Source organism: Camponotus vicinus, unplaced genomic scaffold (genome assembly GCF_025532165.1).
Source record: "Camponotus vicinus isolate PSW18456_S1 unplaced genomic scaffold, iyCamVici1.0 SCAF_3, whole genome shotgun sequence".
In the NCBI taxonomy this organism is placed as follows: domain Eukaryota; kingdom Metazoa; phylum Arthropoda; class Insecta; order Hymenoptera; family Formicidae; genus Camponotus; species Camponotus vicinus.
The window spans coordinates 24,948,453-24,970,671 of NW_028141967.1; the positions used below are offsets into that span (position 1 = coordinate 24,948,453).

Below are 22,219 nucleotides of genomic sequence, written 5' to 3' on the forward strand. Positions count from 1 at the left end.
ACAGAATTTACTATTTATTAAATTTTTTCAATATTATATATATGTCGCGTTTATATAATAGTAGCGCATACGTTTCCGATAACGCCAATTTATCGGGAAATTTCTGCGCTTTCCTCATGCCTCGAATTTCAAAAATACCGCCGCTAACCGGACGACACCTACGAATCTGTCGCGCTCGCCAAGAACTCGGAGAATGTAGGTGTACCGAGCTCGATTCCCTCCGTATGTATCCGAAATGAGATTTCGCGGAGTGAATTCGAGCGCGAGATAAGATCTAAAGGGTTGTCGAGAGGGGCCGCGAGGTCCTTTGAAATTCCGCAGCTTTCGCGGATCCACGCGATCCGTCGATGCTCGTCGACGAACGGATCCGGCGACGCGGACGAGGAGGTAGATCGAACGCCGTCGCGCGATCGAGGGAGAAAGACGGAGAAGGCGAAAATATAACCAAAGAGAGACGAAAATAGTTACCCTGCGGGCGACGACGATGACGACGACGAGAGGCGGCGAGGGCGAGCGTGGATTTCTCTCGCGCGGCTGACGGCGCATGCGCGCGCCGAGCGCCGAGGAAATCACGCGCGCCGTCTCTCTCCCGCGGAATGTCGAGCGCATCGTCCCGTCTCCGTCCGTCCGTCGGAGCGGTCTGGCGGCGCGCGTCGAGCGACGTTGTCTGAAAATTTTCAACCCAACAGTTGGCAGCGTTGCGAGAAAAGAAATAAATAATCAAAGCGACCATGAAGTGACAAATAAAGTCGGGATAGAGAGAACAATGCTCGCGCGTACGACGGCAAGGTGGATACTCGAGTCGTGCAGTTGCAGCGTGCGTTCGCATCGTCGTTAATACGGATCGCCCGCGTTCGTGTGCGTGGCCCGCGACGTGAACGCGCCGCGCACCGCCGCTGCTCCGCCACCGCAGGCCGCAGCAGCAGCAGCAGCCGCGCGCGACACAGCAGCAGCCGGAGAGGCGCGCTATGCGCTCACCGTGGAGGCGAGGGTGATACGCTCGGGACACTCGTTTCTGCGCGCGGTGCGCACGGGACTTATCGTCGCGCCTCGACACCGCTTCCAGTGCCGGTTCGTCGCGCCAAAGCGGCAGCGGATTGGCGAACCCGAGTCGCCGAGTCGCTCGTCGTATCCAGGTGGTGCGATAGCTTCGCAGCATCCCTCAGTCACGGTGAGGATAAATAACGGCGAGATAAACCGCAGCCGCCCCCCCCCGGTCGTGCGTGGCCATTCGTCGCGTTATCCTCGTCACGAGCGGTCGCGGAGCGATGTTTAGAGCCTCGAGAGAGTTTGTTGGTATCGTCTGGTGAACGCGCCCGACTCCCGGTGCAATTGACTCCCGTGCACTCGGCCGACGTTAACCTCTCGCTCGGCCGCGCGCAGCCAGCGCGTCGCGGACGCGGATAACTAGTGCCAACTGGTGCCAGTGGCCATGCCTCTTCTTTTCCCACTGCTCAGCGACAACAGCAACAGCGAGGTTTGACACGCTTGGTCGTTGGCGCACGCGATACGCTCCAACCATGAAAACGGAAAAGAAACCCAACGAGCCCAGCTGTTGTCCACCTACCACGGTTGCCAAGGATGACTCTGACGCCGATCCGGTTAAGAATAAGGACGAGGGTACAGGTAGTAATAACGACGACACGACTGGGGAGGATACAGCGGATTGTTCGAGAGATCCTTGCCTCGATTCGTCCAACGGCGAAAGTACAATGTCCGTGGAGAATCAGAGTACCAATGGGAATCAGCCGATCCTGAGTTCTCTTAAACAAGAGGGAGACCCTAACAATCCCACCGACGAGTTACCTGGTAACATTGATTTATCTCTGTCTGTTTTAAAGTCTGCGAATCCTTATATTTGCCTTTTCCCTTTCGCTCGTGTACCTCATATTAGATTAATCGAATTACTCTTCCTTTGCCATAGATTATAATGGATGTATTATTGCAGCAGACAGCATTCAACCTCTTGTCAGTAATGTTGTGGGAAAACAGATGGGAACTAGTGCAAGCAGTGGCGAGGCTCAGTATATGCAACAGCAGAGCCAAATTTTTGTATTTTCTACACAATTAGCAAATACAGGCGCAGATGCAGTATTGAGAGGCGAATATCATTCGATCATCGCTTATCATTTTGCACAGCCAGCCACCAAAAAGTTTTTGGAGGTATATTATACATTATTGAAGGAATATTATGCGATATTGAATTTATTTTAACGATACTCTCTATAAGTTCTCTATTACATACATGAGTAATTTATTGCAAAAGTTGTACATTTAGTTGTAAAACTTTTGTACAATTCTTATTGAAATAGTACTAGTAATTATGCGCCATTAATTTTGTTACATCCTCATTTTTCACATCTTTATTTTTGATTTATGATTCGTTTTCAATATAAATATCTTGTATAAAACATTATTTTTAATAATATATTTTTTCGTACGCTATATATTATTCATCATTAATATATATTTACCATTTTTATTCTTTTAGAAACATCCAAATAAAGTAAATCATTTTCGCCAAAATCCTGCTCAATGGTTAAATAATCTTGCTATGATAAAACAGAAAGGCCATCAGGGAAATGCGAATAATACTTTCCCGACTGAACAACCCCCGGATTTACCAGCATTAGATCCAAATGCTCCACAATTTTGGAATGAACAACCTAACTTGCGAAACATAAACGGTGGAAATTCCCTCGGTAATGCCGAGCCATCACTCGATGATGGAAATCTAGACGTAGTGCCTTGTCTTGTGCCGAATTCACCTGGTAATTCAGGTAATTTTTATTACATTGTCGATCATATTAATTTATTAATAATGTGAAATTTAATACAATATATATGCTCTTTTTTATCTCGCAGCCAATCCTCAACCCACTAATAACGCCACCATGGGCCACAGCCCAAATTTATTAGGTGGCACAACGAGTCCAGGCCCAGGAGGCTTACAACCATCGCTTCAGGGTGTCAAAGTTCCAGACGAAAATTTGACACCGAGACAAAGGCAACACAGAGAAGTTCAACTAGCGACTTTGCGAAAAATGCAGCTTATGTTGTTTAAGGATGAACAATCTGGCAATGCTTTAGCGGATACGACGCAAGGAACGTCGTGTCCTACCGCGAATGTTCCTTCCGTTGGTTCCGTACCAAATCAATGTTCTCCATCTATGGATTGGCATAAGTTGCAGCATCAATTTCTCGATGGAAAGAATAAAGTACGTTTTTTTTGTGCATAATAATTTCAATTCGATATACGTGCAAATTATGAAATATCTAACAAAAAATATCTTTATTACAGGCAACGGTTGGTAATCCAGGTACGGTACCGTTGCGCGGTGCTAACATGGTCAGCGGAGTACCGCGAAGTCAAGGCCCACCACCTCCGTATCATCAAACAACACGATCCGCCAGTGTACCAATCGCGATTCAAAGTCCAAATCCGTCGTCACCCAACAATCCAACCAGCAATCTATCGCTACCGTCACCACGCGCGAGTTCCGCTTTGAATTCGCCGGCAGATTGTAACAGACAGTTCCAGCTGGGTAATCAAAGGACCAGTCATCTGCCGGGACAAAGTCCGACGAGTCAGGATTCTCCAAATCCAGTTGTCACAGCAACCGTCTCGACGACACGATTGAACCATAGCAATCCAGGAACACCAGTTTCTCATTCTCATATCGCCGCTCTTAGTCCTAGCGGTACTACTGCTCAAAAGGATACTTCTCTTGATTTCCCTACTAATCAACAGCCAAATGGTAAGTGGGCTAAATTGGTAAAGAGAAAAGGTACGGTTCTTTTTTTTTCTTTTTTTTGTTTGCACAAGATTCATTGCTTTAGTAAATTTCATGTAGTTTCTAAATTAGATTTATTCTTTTCTCGATTTAGTGGATGGTATGTTTTGCCGAACGTTACAATCCTTAGCTCAACAGAAGCAGCAACATACTGGAAACGTTAATGCAGCGACCGTGAAAGAAGCAAATTTAATGCCAGTGCCGAGCCCCCTTCAACTTCAATATCTTAACACGTTCGAAGGACAAGAATTGACTATTCAGAAACAACCTAATACAAGTCTAAAAGATGGCAATTCGTCTACGTAAGTATCCTTTTTTTCCATTTTTTTTTCTTTTCTTTTATTAACTTTTGAGCATAATGTAACTTTTTAATATAAAATTATATTATATTTAATTTTGATTATAATCATATAACTCGTATAATTATATAAACTCTTTTCTTTTTATTGACAACAGAAACACAGCCAGCTCTTCAGAGATGCCCAATAGAATCTTGGCGGGAAATCTAGATAACAACAATCAATTCCCAACTAGATCGGAAGGCGCGAGTCCGGTACAGATGGACAGTATGAATCGAGGCTTTGCAGGTTCTCTGCATAGTCCTCACACGCCGCATACACCGCATACACCGGGCAGTGCTGCGCCACATACTCCAGTGGATCCCGCGAAACCAGGCAACAAGTCTAGTGCGAGTGCACAGAACAGTCCAACGCCGCACAACACCAGTATACCCGACAGTATGGGTCCTCCGCGAACGGTACCGGCATCGCCTACTATGAAACCCGACACATCGCCGCCATGCGTGAAAGACGTCCAGCAGCAACAACAAACGCAATCGCAACAACAGCAGCAGCAGCAACAGCCACAACAACAACAGCCTACAGTGAATCCGAACAATTCTGGTAACACAACGGTAGTACCGTTGAGCGGTGGCGGACCTGGTGGTGGCACCTCGTTTGCTTGCGGCAGGCCGTCCATAAACGTGAGTCAATCTGACAACGTGCCTCTTAATCCCAACAACATAGTCGGCGGTCGACTCGGCGGCTTGAACACTATGAGTACGAATCACTTTGATCCGATAACGTCTCTGGCGCAAATGAGTCAGCAGCTCACAAATACGGCGACTAGCAACTCTTTAGGCAATGAGCCCATGCATTCTGGCAATGCTGCTGGCATGATGCCGTTCGGCAATCCGCACGCCGCCGGCATGCACATGATGCAGATGGGCGGCGAAATGAACGGGAGCTGTCATATGGGCGCGAACAGCGGTGAACCTGGTGGTGGTGAGGTTGGCGGGATGTGTATGGGTCTCACGGGTCCACCAACGAGCTATAGCCCTACTTCACACACAGGCAGTCCTAGCGGGATCCCCAGTAAAATGGGAGGACATTCAATGATGGGCGGTCACGGAATGATGGGCGGTCATTCGGGTACCGGCGGCCCAGGCGGTGGTGCTTATCCCGGCGGCGATCCCGGCCATGCGCCTCCACCGAGACTGATGACCGGACCACACGGAATTGCCGGACCGAGTCCATATAACGGTGCGAGCGTTCAGGTAAAGCCTAACGCGCCCAATACCATACAGTACTTGCCGGCCAGGCCGAATGTCGGCCATGCGCCACCACGTGGCCCACCGAGTCTAGATTTCCTTCAACGATTCACCAATCCGTTATCCAATATGGAATCAAAGATGGGTGGGTCACCTTCCATGAATCTACAGTACTTCCCAAACGGTTGTGTACCGAACAATATGGGGGGTCCGCATAGCGGTATGCCGTCCAGCATGAATACCACCGGGATCCCCGGCATGGGCGGCGCGCCTAGGATGGACGGTCAGTCCATGAATACTTCCGGCACTATACACCCGTCCATGAGACCGTCGGTCGGCAACATGCGACCGCAGTCGAATCTAATGCGGATGCAGCACATGGTAGGCGGCGGCGTCTTCCCGGGCGGCTCCATGGATCCCGATAAAGTCTTCCCGCCTGACATGGTGTCGCAGAATCTGCCGAATCAGCCGAATCCGGCGGGCATGTACGGTGTGTCCGGCAATAAGGCCAGCCCGATGGGACTAGGACCGCCGCCCGAAGCTACTCAGCCACTACCGCCGAGCATGGGTGGCGCGACCGGCAACTTTAAGAACAATCCGTTTGGCAGCGGACCAAGTATGTCCGATCCAAATTATGCTCAACAGTTTCACAACTTCCAGCAACAGCTCTACGCCACCGGTACCAGAGGCAGCGGGCCGCCGCATCCTAATTTGCATCCGCCGCCAAACTCGCATTCGCATCAGCAGTTTTTCATGCCGAAGTAAAAAAAAAGAAGAGAAAAACTGTCCGGTGTTGATTGACCATATCGCGATGACGATGACGATGACGATTTTACGGTGGCCTTTCAGCGTGTCCCTCTCTTTTTCTCTCTTTCGCTCTCTTTCTATCTTGCATCTATCAGGGAGATGTTTCTATTATAATCATGCAAATTAATTCTGGAAATATAAACTGTGCTATAGATATATAGCAAACCTTGTAAAGGACAGAGAAAAATAATGATAATTATCGACGAGCATGGCAGACAGCTAACTTCGAAGATAATCTTTATGATTGGCATGCGACGAGAATTTTAATTTCAACTCTTGATTTGTTATTATGGCGTTAGTGACGTATACATTATGCCAAGTTTTTTTTTCTTTCTTGTTATCTCTTTTAATTTGTGGATCACGACACCGAGTCGCATGTCTCTAAGAAAATGTTATTCCGATACATCTTAATAGTATCGTTTTACACTGTAATTGCCCAAGGGTTTATCTGTAAATTGTAAACGTTATTAACGGAGACGTGAAGTACTCGCCTACGCGTTCGTGTAAATACTGATGTACAATCCGACGTTTTTTTTTACTTTTTCTTTTTTGTTTTTATAAGTCGTTTTATTTCGATCGAGGAGCATTGTTAGATTAAGAAATACGTTACTGTAACTAGAGTGTAAAAAGAAAAAGAAAGAGAGAGGAAGAAAATAAGTGAGATCTCTCTTCTCTTTGCGTTTCGTTTATAATAGTTTGTTCAGAGTAAAGTAATAATTGTGCGTATGGTACGAGCGAGAAGATTCTGGTACACTGGTGCCGCGTAATTCATCCTTCCTTTATCACTAAAATACTTAAACACAGTCAAACAAGCTCAAATTTATTATTGTACATATATACCATATACATATTATACATATTATATATATATACATATATATATATATATATATATACACCTGTTGCAACATAATCCTTCAATATCGCCCGTCCCTTACGCTCCTTCATCAATCCTCCCTTATGACCAACTCTGTGCATAATCATGACCCTTTACCTGTTTTCCCTCTTCCCTTTATCTGTAGCTTACGACATAAGAAGTAATTGACTAAGAACAATTATGTTGTTGATGAATGATTTTTATTATAAATGAAAAATAAAGATATTTACAAGAAGTCAGTACGATATTTGATCGATAATCGATTTTACGATTCTAGAACAGCCATCAGAGTTTGCGACAAATCCATAAAATGCGATTGATTTAAAGAATAGAAAAACCTCTATAATTTTTTTTCTCAAGGATAAGCACAGGCTATTTTTTTCTATCAATTTACTCGGATCTGTGATAATCAAAGCAAGAAAACGTACTTTTTCTTTTCCGTCTCTCTTTCAAATAAAAAAAAAAGAAAGAAAAAATATATCTGCTTTTTTTTGTTTTGGGGAATGATTTTTTAATACTATATTTCATGAGTGTATTTATTTAATCCGCATAAATTTATGCGTAGATGAAATATGACGTAAAAAGAGAGAGAGAGACACAAGGGGACAAAAGAAAAAAAAATTGATTAGTTCTTTCCTCCCAGCAGCTTGAGCAATACAAAGCAGAGTGACACATCGACATATTTTACGTTTGTGATAAAAGTAATGGAAATCTTAGAACACTGCGGCGACGGGGCTTGCGCAGAGCGTTAACACCATCTATATTACATAGGAGTAAGATCTTTTTCTACAACGTCACATATTTAACTTGTAAAACGAGCTCTGTGTGTATAATTTCTTCTATAGATTCATGTTGGAATTATCAATCTTGTATTTCACTCTAGCAAAACATACTACTTGCGCCCAAGTATGTCCGTCGTAAATTCTGCTAATCGAACAACGATATACCCGCGCAAATAGAAGACCTAACATTTTGCTTCCCTACGATCAACGAGAAGCTATGAGCTCAATTATAAATGTAAAGCTTATTGTTAGAGTCGACTCCTTTGTAATAAGTCACATATTATCGGCCACTTTATATATCCAAAGGTGCATACTAAATTACTAAATCTTGTTGCGTTGTGTATATTTCTTAGTTGCCGAGAACTGGTTGCGTCTCTTTCAGAGTCTCCTGTTAACCTGTAAAACAAAGAGGTCATACATCGAATGAGAAGCGTGCTTGCGCTTTTTAAAAGTTTGTTACGTCGAAGATAATCTCTACTCGATGTCTACGCGATATATCAAGATATAATCGCAATAAAAGCAAACTTATACTTTAAGTCTTAAGGATCTGGGACTATACATTATTTAACAAAATTCATCACACTGTATGCTGTCTGCAACTGATCATCATAATCAATTTTATACCCGAAACCCAAGTCAAACCTGTCCTTCTGTACAGCCTTTCATTGATTGGATGTGCCTGAATCACGCCGATCATCTCCGTTTCTGTAAACAGGTTTATTCATAAACGGTTTTTCTCATAAACGTTCTTTTATTTTTTTATATAGCTTTATATTTAATTTGATACAAAAAAATATTGTGTTATGTTCAATGGTATTGAAATAATATTTCAAGTAATAGATATATTTTGCATTGTATTACCGCTATTAATTACCTTGACCGTTGCGCTGCTGACGACATTGTACTTCCGTTCGTACTAAAAAAGAATATGGAAATTCACAGTAATATTTCACACAAAACTAGCAGTACAATCGCATATACAATTACCTGTTTTTTGCTGGCACAAAATCATCCCATTCGCTAAGATCATATTTAGATAAATCACCATCTTCTTCTTCCTCCTCGTCATCTTCCTCTTCATCTTCCTATAATTTATAAAATATCAATTAAATCAGTATTTTTAATAAATGCAATTAAAGAGTATGACTAATCTCCTCTCATCTCTCTCGATATCACATTCTTCAATCTGCATCATTTTCAAGTTACGTTTATGTTTTCTTCTTGTTCCTCTTCGTCCACTTCGTCCCTTTCCTCCTTATCTTTAGATTTACTACGCGATGGGCTGCTGTATTTGGAATCCTTGGAATCATCATCAGAGTTCTTTTCAAGTCTCCGCTTTTTTTTACGTCGTCCAAACTCGTCGTATTCATCATCCTCATCTCGCCTTTCTTTGTATTCGACGACTCCTCGATCGTTATATCCACCTCCATATCCTGTGCGTTCCTCTATCTCACCGAATTTTGGAGCATTACACATATTGCATTGCTGCCGGCGAGCCCAGTTGACGTTACCGCACTTGCTGCATTGCCAATCATCCGCGCTATAAAAATTTTTCTATTATGTTTAATTATTTCATTTATGTATAGAGTAATCTTCGCATACACATACAAGATTTAATTACAAAACAATATATATCCTGTGTCTGTATTATCTATATATATATTTCATATTCAAAATTTGACATTTATTTCAATAGCATGATGCACATACTATTAGAATTTAATGAATAAATTAGTAAGATAAAATGTCAGCTTTACTTTTTAAAGATCTGTCTTTAATTTTCACTTGATTGTTTTATATGCACCTATTACTTGTATTTGCCAACTAGGTAACAAACTTGTATAAATATTATGATTTTCACTTTTTCATATTACTCATAAAAAATAACTCCAAATAATAATAAATATCAAGGATGGCAGTACCTAAAGAGGCCTCTGCTCTTTTCCGCAGCTGCTTTTCCAATTTCTTGACCCAATTTTTTCTTCTTTGGACATTCACTTCTGTCTGTATCATAATATTGCATCAAAATAAAAATGTCTCACATATATATTAAATGATTATAATAATGTTGCAATGTTTAGAATATCTCTGAATCTCACATTTTTTTTACATTAACACGCAAATAGCATTCTATGTTTAGTATGAACCAACGTTACTATAATAGTTCAAAAACCAACTCGACATAATGGTATTTCTACTCTGCACAATTATGTACCTTTTCCACAACGATTGCAGGAATTTCGTCTGGCAAAATTTACATTGGCACATCTGGAAAAAGGAAATGAGAAAGCAAAAAGAAATCATTAATGTAATCACATATCAGTCCTAATTTATGGCATTTAAAACAGGTGGAATATGAGAGGAATCATGATGAAATTATACGTACTGAGAGTCAGGACAGACCCAGTCACCGTCATTGATGCTACGTTGATTCTCGTCGTCCACTTTACCATCCATCTCACTATTCACAATTCAGGGCGCCGATTATATTCCCGTCTACGTTTCGTCTGACGAAGAACTCTGTTTCGTGTCTAACCTTTCAAGCTCGACCGCTTATCAGTTTACCGTATTGTCGAATTAGCTGCGCTATACGTGCCGTAGCTACTGCATCCTGGACAGGAGCGGATTCGACCTATCCAACGGTGGAAACTGTGACGAATGGCATTAGAGGCGCGGTGATTATCAACCTAGAGATCGTGCGACTCGGATGAACGCACCGTGATATCTGATATCTGATTTCGTGCACGCACGAAATGCGCAGCAATGCCGACGTTTCTCCACCGTGGGCTCACAAATTCCCTACATTTTTCCCCCGGATTTCACGAATGTAAAAGTACGGTTTCTTTTTCTTTTTTAATTATCGTTGTGTGAGGAATATAAACAGATAAATTGTAATTTCCTTTTCGAGCGATTTTTAGTGGAGAATATGCGCGCATTTTTCACGTACATCGTTATTAAAGCTTCATTCACAAAGAGACTCTTGAGTCAGTCTCCGATGCTTGAAATATTCTGCCAGTTTCCTTTCTTATAATTTTATTATCATAGATGTGATTTGGGGTCACAAGTGTGTAGTGGTGTTTCCTGGAAAAATGAGAGAAATGATTAGAAATGTCAAAGTATGAAATAAAGCATAAAGAATCGCAAGCAAAGATGATGAGAGTCAGAAACGAGACCACTTTGACCAAAGTAATTTATTTGTCTCATTAAAAACTTAGACGTTGGAATGCGACTTCTACACGTGTGAGACGGGTATAATATGTAAAACTACACGCTACGATATTTATAACTATATATGCTTCTTTTTATATATGATTCCTCACTGTGTTCAACGCAAATATATATATGTATACATATGTATACATATGTATGATATAATATAGCGGCCTAGTGGTTTGATAGCGATAATTAAACTTTTAATGCGCCAACTATCGCGTCCTATGTCCCCTGCGTTGACTCTTTTTGCCTTTACACATTCCTTTACATTGTCGGGCCAAGATACACGACATACATACGTGATACAAGAAGCGAAGAAATAAACGAGCAAGGTACACATGTTGCGCGAGTCGTATCTCTGAAATTTTTCAATTTATAAGGCCAAAATCGCGCCTTTCCGCGTTGTCTGATATAATTTTAGAATTATGTAATGTGAGAAAATCTCTTTGCGGCCTTCGATTTTATCTCTCAAATACATTTCTTTCTTAATGTCGTACTTTAATTATTATTTCTCTTTCGCCTACGTAATACTTCGTTTTGTCTCGTTCCTTGTATACTATTTGGATATGTTTTCGTTCGCATCCCAGCCCGTCATTGCGTTCTGTCACATACTGATAGTCTAGACGTATATTTACAAAATTTACAGAGCGAGTTCAATTCCGCGCGAGCAAATTTCGGCGCAAAGTGTTATCGCGTTCCGGTTCCTCAGTATCATTGTTGCACTAACAAAGGGTGGGGAAAATCTCTTTTTTAATATATATATATATATATATATATATATATATATATATACATATACATATATATATATATATATATATATATATATATATATATATATATATATAAAGTACATATATGTATGTATATTATATCATAAATACATATATATATATATATATATATATATATATATATATATATATATATATATATAATTTATATTTATATTACACATACACACGTGTGACGAACGCTGATTCTGAGAGATCGGCCGCTCATCTTTACTAGCGATACGATTTTTTTTTCAAAACTGAAAAATTTTTCTCCAAGCTAGCGAATTACGAAGATCGCAATCCTGTGACATAAATTAGAGAGTGAAAAAGAGAAAGAGAGAGAGTTGACCATAAAACAGGATAAAATCGATCGAAATATTCTCTTCCTTCTTTTAAATCTTGTTATTTCTAAAGATTATGAAATACTTTGTGTGATGAATAATGCCGATTTATAGCCAAAATGAAAATGTATTTTGTATCTTTTTTTTTTAATCGAAAGAAAATAAAATCAATTTATGAGCAGCTCGGATTAATTTTAGACCAGTTTATAATGATACTTTTCATACGATATCATACGGTCTTAAGATATAGATAACATGTAATTGAGATACGTCTTATTTAAAAATTTTATCGAAAAGCGGAATTGATTTTCAGCAATCACAATTTGACCAAATACAATATTTCTTAAATTGTTATCAATCATGTAAAATATTTGACATCTTTTTTTTCTTTTTTAATACAACAATAGACGACTTCGTGATTGACAGTGAAATATGACTCAAGATACTTTTTATACTTTGTTGCTATTCACTCTTTTCATATTTGTCAAATATCAGATTACGTTACTTGACGTGGAAAAATTGGTAAAATCGATTATTAAATTTATTTTGTATTAAACTGCTTTTTTCGTTTGAGAAAAATGCATTTGTTGTGAATATCTTCTGTTGGAATGATCGATTATTAATTCATTCATCAAGATTCATGGTCGTAGCCCCATTTTACAACAGAAAATCAATTATGATTGCACATTACGTTTTACTGGTACCGCATGAGACTTTGTACAATCAGCAGTCTAGATTTTTAGAAAGAAGAATACTAATTCTGTAACACGAAAATCAAAGAGTTTTAATTAATACACATACTTGCCAATTTATCGAATTTACTTCTTTTAGTGCAATGCGCTTTTTTATATATAATTTCAAGTAAAATAAGATATATTCATATTGAATACGAGATATATTTATTTTAATAAAGAAAAGAATAGAAAAAATTATATAAAATACAGAAAATGCAGCTGGAAAGAACAGACCGATATACAAACTATTTTTTTTGTCGTAAAAGATAGTTTATGAACATTTAACTATTTTGTATTTTTAATAACACAGGATTAATATTTCTTTTGATTTTCCAACTATTTTTGATTAATATAAAAATAATTTTAAAGCATATACATATAAACTATATATTATAAATTTATTTAAAAAATAGCACATATCGGTCGTCTTAAACCAGCATCTTTTTTAAAATTATAAACAAGTCTTCTTCGATAAATTGTCGTTGCGTATCTTTAATCGGCATGATTCCCTTAATTTGATATTCGTATTGCAATCGAATTTTGAAGCAAAAAAAATTGCAATCGCTGTATCGTATAAAAGCCAGGATTTCTCGACAATCTAAGTTAATTTTCAACGTCTTACAGTTGTTTATACAGATGTCTGTTGTGCAGTCTACGAATCTTTTTTGCGAAAAGAAATTTACTTTACTATTTCTTTCTCTCTCTTTCTCTTTGAAAAGTTTACGCACGATGAAACATTTGGAAGCGAAAACAGCATGTCCGTCAATATATTCGTGTTCATCGCTATCGATGAAAATTTACACTCGTTCTACTTGTATACACACGTGAAAATGAAGATTTATCCTTACAGGATCGAGTAAATCAATAGCTTTATAGTTGTACACATCGGTACAGCTTTACTGCAACGAACAGAGCGAAGGCACCTTAAAATATCAAGTGTCGTTCAGTATCAAGCACCTATTATTTGCTTTTTTTCATCATTACTTTGCGAGCGAATTGCTCACGGGAGGTTTGGATTCAATTGTAACAAGAGGATTCTAATATTTTGATTCAAGCTTTCAAAGTGTTACAATCGATCCAAGCCTCCTCTCACAGAGAGGGGAGGGAGGCCTTTGATTTTAATTTTGGTCCTTTTTTTCGCGAGGACGTACCGTTCGGTATTTTCCTTAAGTAATTCGCTTATTGTATATCAAATTTCATATTTTGACTTTTCTTGTTCACGTGCGATTCTCTTCCTCCCTTGTGTCCTCTCGTTTGTCAATTTTAAATTCGCCGAAATGGCTCGTTTCAGGAAACAATACTTTATTATGTGAAAAAAACAAATTTTCGAAAAGGTCTCTAAGATAGAAAAGTGTCTAAAAAGAAGTCTCTATGTATGCGGGTGAATAGATTCACTTTTAACGATCATCTTATTGGATCATTGCTGAGACTTTAGGCACCTACGATTCTATGGAACTAGAATTTACAGCAATTGTACACGCTTGTCATGTGCTCGAAACGATTCTATACAGTAAATTGTGAATATATCCTCCATACGGAATACTAAATGTACGTATCTGTCATCTGTGTACACTTTCGTCGTACGTTATTACCCGGTATAAATGTTCCTTATTTTTTTTTCGTTTCGCGAGAGAAGCCAGTAAAAGAATTCGCTCCATATTTACACTGCGCAAACTTATTTATTGAAAAGTCGCATTGTAACAGAAATCTGCAGTCGAAATACCCTAAAGTAACGTGCTGGTATATAACTGAAAATTAAATAAATGTAGTGTGAAATACATATAAATGTAAAATAAAAATAAGACAGCCACGTATGTCTAAAGCGGGTTTCATGTATAACGAAAGCGTAACATCGACATCTTTATTAATGTCTCGATATTTGAAAATCGAGAATAACGTATGTCGTTAACGCGACCAACTTATAAAATAAAATACGGCGAATATAGTTATCACTATATACATCGTAACGAAATACGGGAAGATATATAATGAAAAAGAAAGTTCGCTGTCGCAAACGCGAGGCACATTCAATATGTACAACGTGTCCTGTCAAGATCCGTCAGACTGTTTCGATTTCGTGTGTTATTCTTTTATTTAAACGATATACTCGGTATGTTGGGACATTTACATTGGCGTTTCTTTCAACTCGAGACTCTGCAAAGAGTTACAGATCGACCGGAACCCGTTCCCATTGTAGTCGAACTGAGAAAATATCGATCAGTCTGCCGCAATGTTTCACTGTTTCAAATAATTTCTCGTCTGCAAAGGCGAAGAGTTTGTACATCCGTTAACGTATATATGGTTTTAACGATTCAGCGAAGAAAGAAAGGGAAGAACGATTCTCCGTGATTAAAAAGATATCATTTTATGCTTCTTGTGGAAAGAATCATAGGGAGATTGGCGATACCTAAGTAGCGCCTAGCAACTCTAAACGCGAGAGAGTTAAAGTATCCTTAATGTATAGAATACGTAACTATTATTCGTTAAGATAAACTCTTGAGAGATAATATAAAGGATATCGTCAAGTTACTTTGACTCATCGCGACGGTTTCGTATATCAAACATAAAACCATGTGTAGAAGTGTCTTCCTTATCTTACGATCAGTACCTTAATTGTCACATTTATCGTCACGCACAAACATTATACACACACATACGCGCGCACACGCACACACACACAAAAGATATCCTATTTCCACATCCCCCTTATGATATCCTACGTATCTAAGATATAAATATTCGATTATAGCACTAGAATTGCGCTATTAAGAATTGCAAAACGGCCGCGTCGATTGAGAAATCGCGATAAATCTTTCGTATGTGGACCAAGTTTCATATATTATCGCAGGATGGCCAATGAAAAATCATAAATAATTCACGCATAGAACGCACATAAATAAATTAAGCGAGTCTCGTGTGGGATGAGATACGATTCTCTGAAAAGAAAATAATATTTTAATTTATATACAAATCCCCTATATATCTCCATCGCGATTAATCGAGATTAATCTTCGCGATCGCGATTCTATACAAATCTTCCTTTTGTACACCTCTCGCGCGTTTGGTCGTCTCATATATTTTATAAATATCTTTTATCTTTAATTCTCTCAGAGCGGGTGGTATGTGTATATGGAACGTCCAGAGTTTTCTCGTAACAAAATAATTTTTGCAATCCTGCATCAGAGAATGCGTGTATGTGTACATGTACGTGTATATATGTAAGTGTATACGTGTACTTTTCAAAGAATAACTACTTTTTCGTAAACTTCTCTCGTTTGAGACTAAGGCGATGTATATGTCTGTATGTGTCTGTGTGTGTTTAAATGCACGAGTGTATGCATATATATATATATATATATGCATGTATAATCGCGGGAAAAAGGAGGAAAGTAGCAAATTCTCTCAATCGGTAAAGGTCTTATCTCGTCTTTGGATTGAAACACGGCGATCTTTACTTTGGTAAAAGTACGGTTCCCGTGATATACCTGATATAATAGTTTCTTCTCTGTTTCTCGTCTCTTTCTCTTTCTCTCTCTCTCGTCTCTCGCTCCAATTGCAAAGCTCGCACATTTAGCCGCACCGGGTGAGAATTCGTTTAGGCTTCGCACTGGCAGTCGATTCGAAACATCGATTCCGTTCCGCCGCGTGCAAGATTCGCGCTCCTAACGAGCGGATTGTACTATAATCGTCGAGAATAATTGTAGTAACCTTTTCACGTATTTGACACAACAGTGTTTTCCGGCAAGTCTGTCGTCGTCGTCGTAATCGTCGTCGTGATCGCGCTCGCTGTCACCGTCGTCACGTTTACCACCGTGCTCGACTCGGCGGTTTGCGCGGTCGAATACTTTTCTACTACATACATTTTCTTCGGTTCTTTATGCTCGATGGACGAGCTGGACTTCCTCTTGTGTTTTGAGCTCGAAGAATGGGAATGATGCAACGTCACAAGTGGGAATGACTCGACTCTGTCTTTGCTGATGTTACTGCTGCCAGACGACGTCTTCTCCCCGTGTCTGTGACTACAATGATGGCTACAATGGCATTTTCTCCTCTTCTCTTGTGATTTCTTCTCGTCATCCTTTGAGCTCGATCGTTCGGATTTTCCGGCGACTGGATAATTGTGCGACAGCTCGGGGACGGTTGCAGCATCATCCTTGCCAGCATCGTCGCATGTTTTAGAGTCGGATTTTATCTGGGGACTTCGATGGTGATGTCGATCGTGCTTTCGCTCCCGCCTCTCGTGATCTCTTTTCTTCTTGTGTCTTCGTTCCCTGTAATCTTTTTCGTCTCTGCACTTGCATTTTGATTTCGAGTGCGCCTGCGACTCGGACGATTTCGGTGAATTTTCATCACTACTGCCATTCCTACCGTTACTGTGTCTTTCGTTTTCGATAGACGGAGACGTGAATGTCATAATGCAAGGATACGAGGAGATACTAGTAGTCGTCGTCGTCGTCGTCGTCATTGCTGTCGTCGTTGTTGTCTTTTTCGTTGAATTTTCGTCACACGTGTTGTCACCAGCGGTCGCAAAGTCGACGACTTTCTCATTTTTCGCTCTTTCCTTCGCTTCGTCCTCCGCCATCTCGATCAGCGCCTTAACAGCGTTCTCCGTTGCGCATTCCATTTTCGATTTAAACGCCAATACAGTCTCCATTTCTAACAGATGACAGTATCTTTCTAGTTTTGTAACATCTTCCAAGTCTTTGGACCATTGTTTGACGATCTCAAAGCTCTCTTTATGAATCTTTTCTAATACTTCTTTCGCTGCCTCCGAAACTTCAGCACGCAGCGATTGACAAACCTCATTAACATCGGTCTTTGACTTGTAGATGGCTATTTCCAACGCTCTATCTACCACTTCAGTGGCATACGTTTTGGCAAGAATCTGTCGTTGCTTTAGTATCTCCTCCTCGATAACGGTTGGTTCTCCAGTTCCAGAGGCATCCTCTAACGGAGATAATCCACTCAATCGTTTCTTAGCATCCTTCAAGGAAGACGAGCTATCGAATTTCGAAACTGTTCTCGTTTCACTAGAAATAGTTTCTTTACTTGATATGCTCTTACTGCTGGATCTTTCATGGTGACTGCAACGATGATCTAGCTTGTGACTACTGCTCTCATATTTTTTCTTCTTACAAGGGTGACAATTATCAGAACTGCTGTTACTGCTGTGCGTGTGGTGACTGCTAGATTTATCGCTACTGCGACGACGATCTTTATGCTTTTTCTCTGATCTCTTTTCGTCCCTCTTGTCACTATTCTGTTTCTGCTCATTGGTTTCGCTCTTAGATGACTTAGTGCTGCTGAACGGATCCGATGTTGCATTGTCGTTATCATCTTCTTTATTCTTTTGTTTAAGTGACGAGTGTTTGGAGTGATGTCGACTCTTGCGATGTTTCCCATGTTGATCGGATTTCTTCAAATTACCCTGATATTCGGCCGCCCTCTCTTTTGCCTTCTCCAAAGGATCGATCGACAGTTTATGCTCCAAACGCTGGCGATTCGTGTTCTCCTTTTGTTCGTCGCCTATGCTAACAGCTTCCAGAGGCTTCTTCTCCTTGATGCGATGAGCAGACTCATTTATCACACGGTTGTGCCTAATGCTTGAACTATGCTGCGATTCTGGGTAATACTGTTTCAATCTGACATGCCAAGCGATGCTCGAAACGGCCGAGACTGTCCTGAATTGATGAATGATATTGCGCGGTAGAAAATATATATCATTATCGTAAAGATTTATCTTGGCATAACGAATACCCTGCCTGCGTAATTGATTCAGCTTTGCATCCTCTACCCACTGCACGCACTGCGATATCGGCGGCTCGTGTAAATCTAACTGCAGCTTTTCCACGAGTTCAGTAAAATCGCCGGCATAAAAAGCCACAACGTCCTTCGTGATCCTATTATATTCGGATGTCTGGCCACCATGGATAGCCTTTAACACGCCGACTGCCGCCGTTGTCATCCTGTCCAAACCATGGCCAACATGATCGGCATGTGCTTTCGTACGATCTTCGAACATGTACTCCCGTGCTTCGCTCAGCCGCGGAAGATATTGCAGATTTCTTAGTTCGTTGATACCCGTCCTGCGTCGTTTGTACGGGCTCTTGTTTATGTCGGCCGTTGGTACCAATTGTTCACCTGGTCGAATCCATAAGATAGGGCCATCGTTCGATTCTTGTGGTGTATCCATCTTTACGACGGACAAGGGTCCCCAAGGTATCGTCTATAATACAGATTAACAAATATATATATATTTATTAATGTGTGTCTTTGCAAATATGTGTGTATTGTAATTTACCATTTTTAAAAACGGATTTTCTTCCAATTTTTGCAGTAGATCCGGAAAATATCCGCCGACCTCCTCGTGAACAGTGCCCACGAGACTTATTTGGTGCAATGGTCCATATCTAATGGTACCATTGCTATAAGCTTTACAGACTTGCTCTTTGTATTGAGCCATTGTAGTAGTTTCTATATCACTGCTCCTACCTAATACTCCATTCTTTACAGTTAATGTGGGATAATTATTCGCCATATAATCCAAAAGATCGGGTAGATATGCAGCTGCATTATGTACTATGCCCATAACATGATGAGCATTACCATTTTCGTCTTCCCCGAAAACCACCTAAAAGAAAAATGTAAAAAGATTTCATCCATTGTAGTCATCCACTATAACACAAAATTGTAAATAAGCAAAACATGTCAAATTTTTTTCTTATTTTACTGTAAAACATTGACTTGCATTTATACCTTGAAGTATTCGTGCGCCAATTCATCCATTTGTTCGCGCGATAAACTATCAATTTCATCTTGATACATATGGACTACTGTTGCACCGCCATTGGGATAAGTTTCTATGTGAATATATTTCTTGTACTTTAGGCCTTCCAGTAATTCACTTTTCATCAGAGGATTATTAAGCATCTTGTAGTTTTTCGTTTGTAGATTTAACCTCAGGTTCTCATTAGTAGATTTAGAGAAGGAAAGGGAAGGTTTACCACATATTACATGACGATCCCGTTTGCACTGTACACCAATACTCGCTCTTTTTATCCCTTTGCGTTTTTGACATCGTGAGCAGTGTCGTCTATCTTCTTTCGAACGTTTCTCTCTCGAAGATGAGTAGGTTTTTGAATGTGAACTGGAAGATGAATTGACAGTGGTATCTGTGGATTTCTCTTGAGATGCTGCTGTTGCAACAGCCATTCTATCTGTTACAGTAATTGAGAAACTATCCTCTAACTGTTCAGATTTAACTTTTTCAAGTTCTCGTAGTGAGTCTGTTGGTTCCTTCTTAATCTCAATAGATTCTATTTTTAATTCTCTATCTGTGATGTATTTTTCATCAACGGTATCCCGCTGTTTACTCGATACCGTTTTCGTGATGTCAACTTGTGAATCTTCAAGCTTTCTCGACGGTGATGGGCAAAACGGATATTCGATCGTTTCGTCTGTACACATAGCCACATTGTTAGTACTTTCTTCATTATATTTTGCTGTATCCATGACTGTAGAATTCGCCGACATCATGCTAATAGAGAACGTCGTGTCTGGACTATGAGGATGCGGGCTGACAGAAACTCTTGGAGGATAATCAGGACTTCTGGGGCTGCTGATCACTTCACCATTACTCTGTGGGCTTTCTCCAAGTTGTGGTGTGTTATTGGAGAAATTTATGCAGCCTTCTAATTTTACCTTTGTAGATAATGTATGCATGTTTCCAGATAACATGACGTCGTTGTTACATGCAGAATCGGCCTAAGTAGAAAATAATATAAGTAGATGATAATATTGCAATTTTTGTGATAATGTATAATGCAAAAAATATAGAAATTATTTATCAATGTGCAGAAAATGTCATAACATAGGGATGTAGAAAAATATACACTAATTTAATATAGGAACATATTTAAAATATATTTTATACAAATGGCATATGTATTAGTACCTATATATTTATTTATACCTACATGTATAATATGCTGAATCGGTTCTCTGGCAGCTTTTACTACTACATCATTGTTGCAATGATCTGGATTCCCTGCATCAAATATATATCATTCTATTTAATAAAAATATACAAGTGAAACTTGCTAATTATATATTACTTTAGTTTTACATTTATTATGTCATAAAGAAAAAGAATTCATGCGCATATTTTAAAACATATATCTTCTTTTTCGCTTTTTTATAAAAAGATATTTTCTTTTCAGGAATAAAATAAAATTTAATTATTGTTTCTTAATTAATTGCATAAATGAACAATATTTTTGAATGACATTTTATTTTAAAATAAATATAAGAAAAAGCAAATGTATAGTATACATTGTGACAAACAGTTAATATTACGAAAGTGGAGCTATAATTAGTTCGCTCTTATAGTAACTTTATTTAGAACTCTATTTAGAATGGAATTCAATCTCTTATATATTAATACTAATACATCTATTATAAAATATCTCGTTATTTAGATCATTTATGAATTTAAATTGAATATTTAAAATAAAATATAAAACCACAAGTTTTGCAAATATACACATATATATTATTCAGAGATAATTTTTAGGTAATTGTAGATAGGTTTCCAAATTTAACAAATTTATTTTGACAATTATTATATCCTTAATGAACGTACCCTGGATTGATAAAAGTATGTTCGTAAAGTAAAAGTATGTTTGTGGTAAACTGCAAGGTAACTCTCGAATAAATGCATTCGAGCATGCATGCACAAACGACACGAAGATACTACTGCTGTCCATTCGAGAAATAATTTCCAAGAACTTGACGCAACGAATGACACGAACAACAACAAACGTCACGGAATGCTAATTACCGTCTGTTTCTTCCGGAAGACGAACGGTGCGGTCCGGGTCGGTCCCCGGATGAGACATGCTGCTCTTTTGGCTGGGCGTCTCGTTATCGTTCGCGACCCGTTCACCCACATCACCCACACCGGACGAGCTCGCCGAGCCCGAGTCCCTCTGTAATGCGTGCCCTTCCGTGTTCGCGTGAAACGGTGGTGACGCTGCAGGGAAACCCGTGGGCGTCCCGGGCGAATTAGGCGCGGGATCGCTCGCGCGACCGGCCGTCCTCTCGACGACGACGCGTTGCCACGTCGTTCCGGGCGTCGTCCCGTCCGTTGCCTCGCTTCCACCTGGGTCCGTCGCTCGGTCACTCGTATTATTTACATCGCATCCTACGTTTGACACGATACCCGCACCGTCCTCAGATGCCATCTTGGTTCCGTGAGCGACATCCCGGACGCGACGATACTACGCCGTCGCGGATTGGCGGACGCGCTTGCCGGCAACGACGCGCGCCGATCGTCATTCGTCCGAGC

General features: G+C 39.9%; 4 protein-coding genes across 11 annotated transcripts in view; 1 reads left to right on the plus strand and 3 right to left on the minus strand.

Moving 5' to 3' along the window:
* The window catches only part of LOC145967927 (integrator complex subunit 12), a 3,690-nt gene extending 3,089 nt beyond the window's left edge, over positions 1-601 (minus strand). Inside the window, exon 1 of one of the 2 annotated variants that reach the window (XM_083093031.1) lies at positions 469-601. The gene's annotated coding sequence lies outside the window, so the exon portion shown is untranslated. The other variant, XM_083093030.1, reaches the window with a different exon arrangement.
* Positions 239-7,503, plus strand: Lgs (BCL9 domain-containing protein legless). 3 transcript variants are annotated; one of them, XM_083093014.1, is made up of 7 exons: positions 239-1,809; positions 1,952-2,163; positions 2,492-2,780; positions 2,866-3,218; positions 3,302-3,788; positions 3,889-4,096; positions 4,251-7,503. In XM_083093014.1, the coding sequence occupies exons 1-7, from the start codon at positions 1,521-1,523 to the stop codon at positions 6,106-6,108; spliced, it is 3,696 nt and encodes a 1,231-aa protein (XP_082949140.1). In that variant the 5' UTR covers positions 239-1,520; the 3' UTR covers positions 6,109-7,503. The 3 variants fall into 3 exon arrangements, with proteins under 3 accessions (XP_082949140.1, XP_082949139.1, XP_082949141.1); XM_083093013.1 differs by having other exon boundaries at positions 240-1,809; positions 1,949-2,163; XM_083093015.1 differs by having other exon boundaries at positions 241-1,809; positions 1,949-2,163; positions 3,302-3,758.
* LOC145967928 (zinc finger Ran-binding domain-containing protein 2) lies at positions 6,950-16,557 on the minus strand. 5 transcript variants are annotated; one of them, XR_014437609.1, is made up of 9 exons: positions 16,359-16,557; positions 10,196-10,890; positions 10,025-10,077; positions 9,732-9,813; positions 9,016-9,349; positions 8,797-8,894; positions 8,671-8,725; positions 8,452-8,514; positions 6,950-8,205 (listed from the first exon to the last, which is right to left on the minus strand). XR_014437609.1 is itself a non-coding variant. In XM_083093033.1 (9 exons), the coding sequence occupies exons 2-8, from the start codon at positions 10,264-10,266 to the stop codon at positions 8,472-8,474; spliced, it is 723 nt and encodes a 240-aa protein (XP_082949159.1). In that variant the 5' UTR covers positions 10,267-10,890; positions 16,359-16,530; the 3' UTR covers positions 6,950-8,205; positions 8,452-8,471. The 5 variants fall into 5 exon arrangements, 3 of the variants coding, with proteins under 3 accessions (XP_082949159.1, XP_082949158.1, XP_082949160.1); XR_014437608.1 differs by having other exon boundaries at positions 8,369-8,514; positions 8,684-8,725; positions 16,359-16,526; XM_083093033.1 differs by having other exon boundaries at positions 8,684-8,725; positions 16,359-16,530.
* On the minus strand, positions 14,156-22,141 carry LOC145967921 (uncharacterized). The gene is made up of 5 exons (XM_083093012.1): positions 21,713-22,141; positions 20,850-20,920; positions 19,630-20,637; positions 19,175-19,504; positions 14,156-19,099 (listed from the first exon to the last, which is right to left on the minus strand). The coding sequence occupies exons 1-5, from the start codon at positions 22,113-22,115 to the stop codon at positions 16,586-16,588; spliced, it is 4,326 nt and encodes a 1,441-aa protein (XP_082949138.1). The 5' UTR covers positions 22,116-22,141; the 3' UTR covers positions 14,156-16,585.
* Between the last annotated feature and the right edge of the window lie 78 nt (positions 22,142-22,219).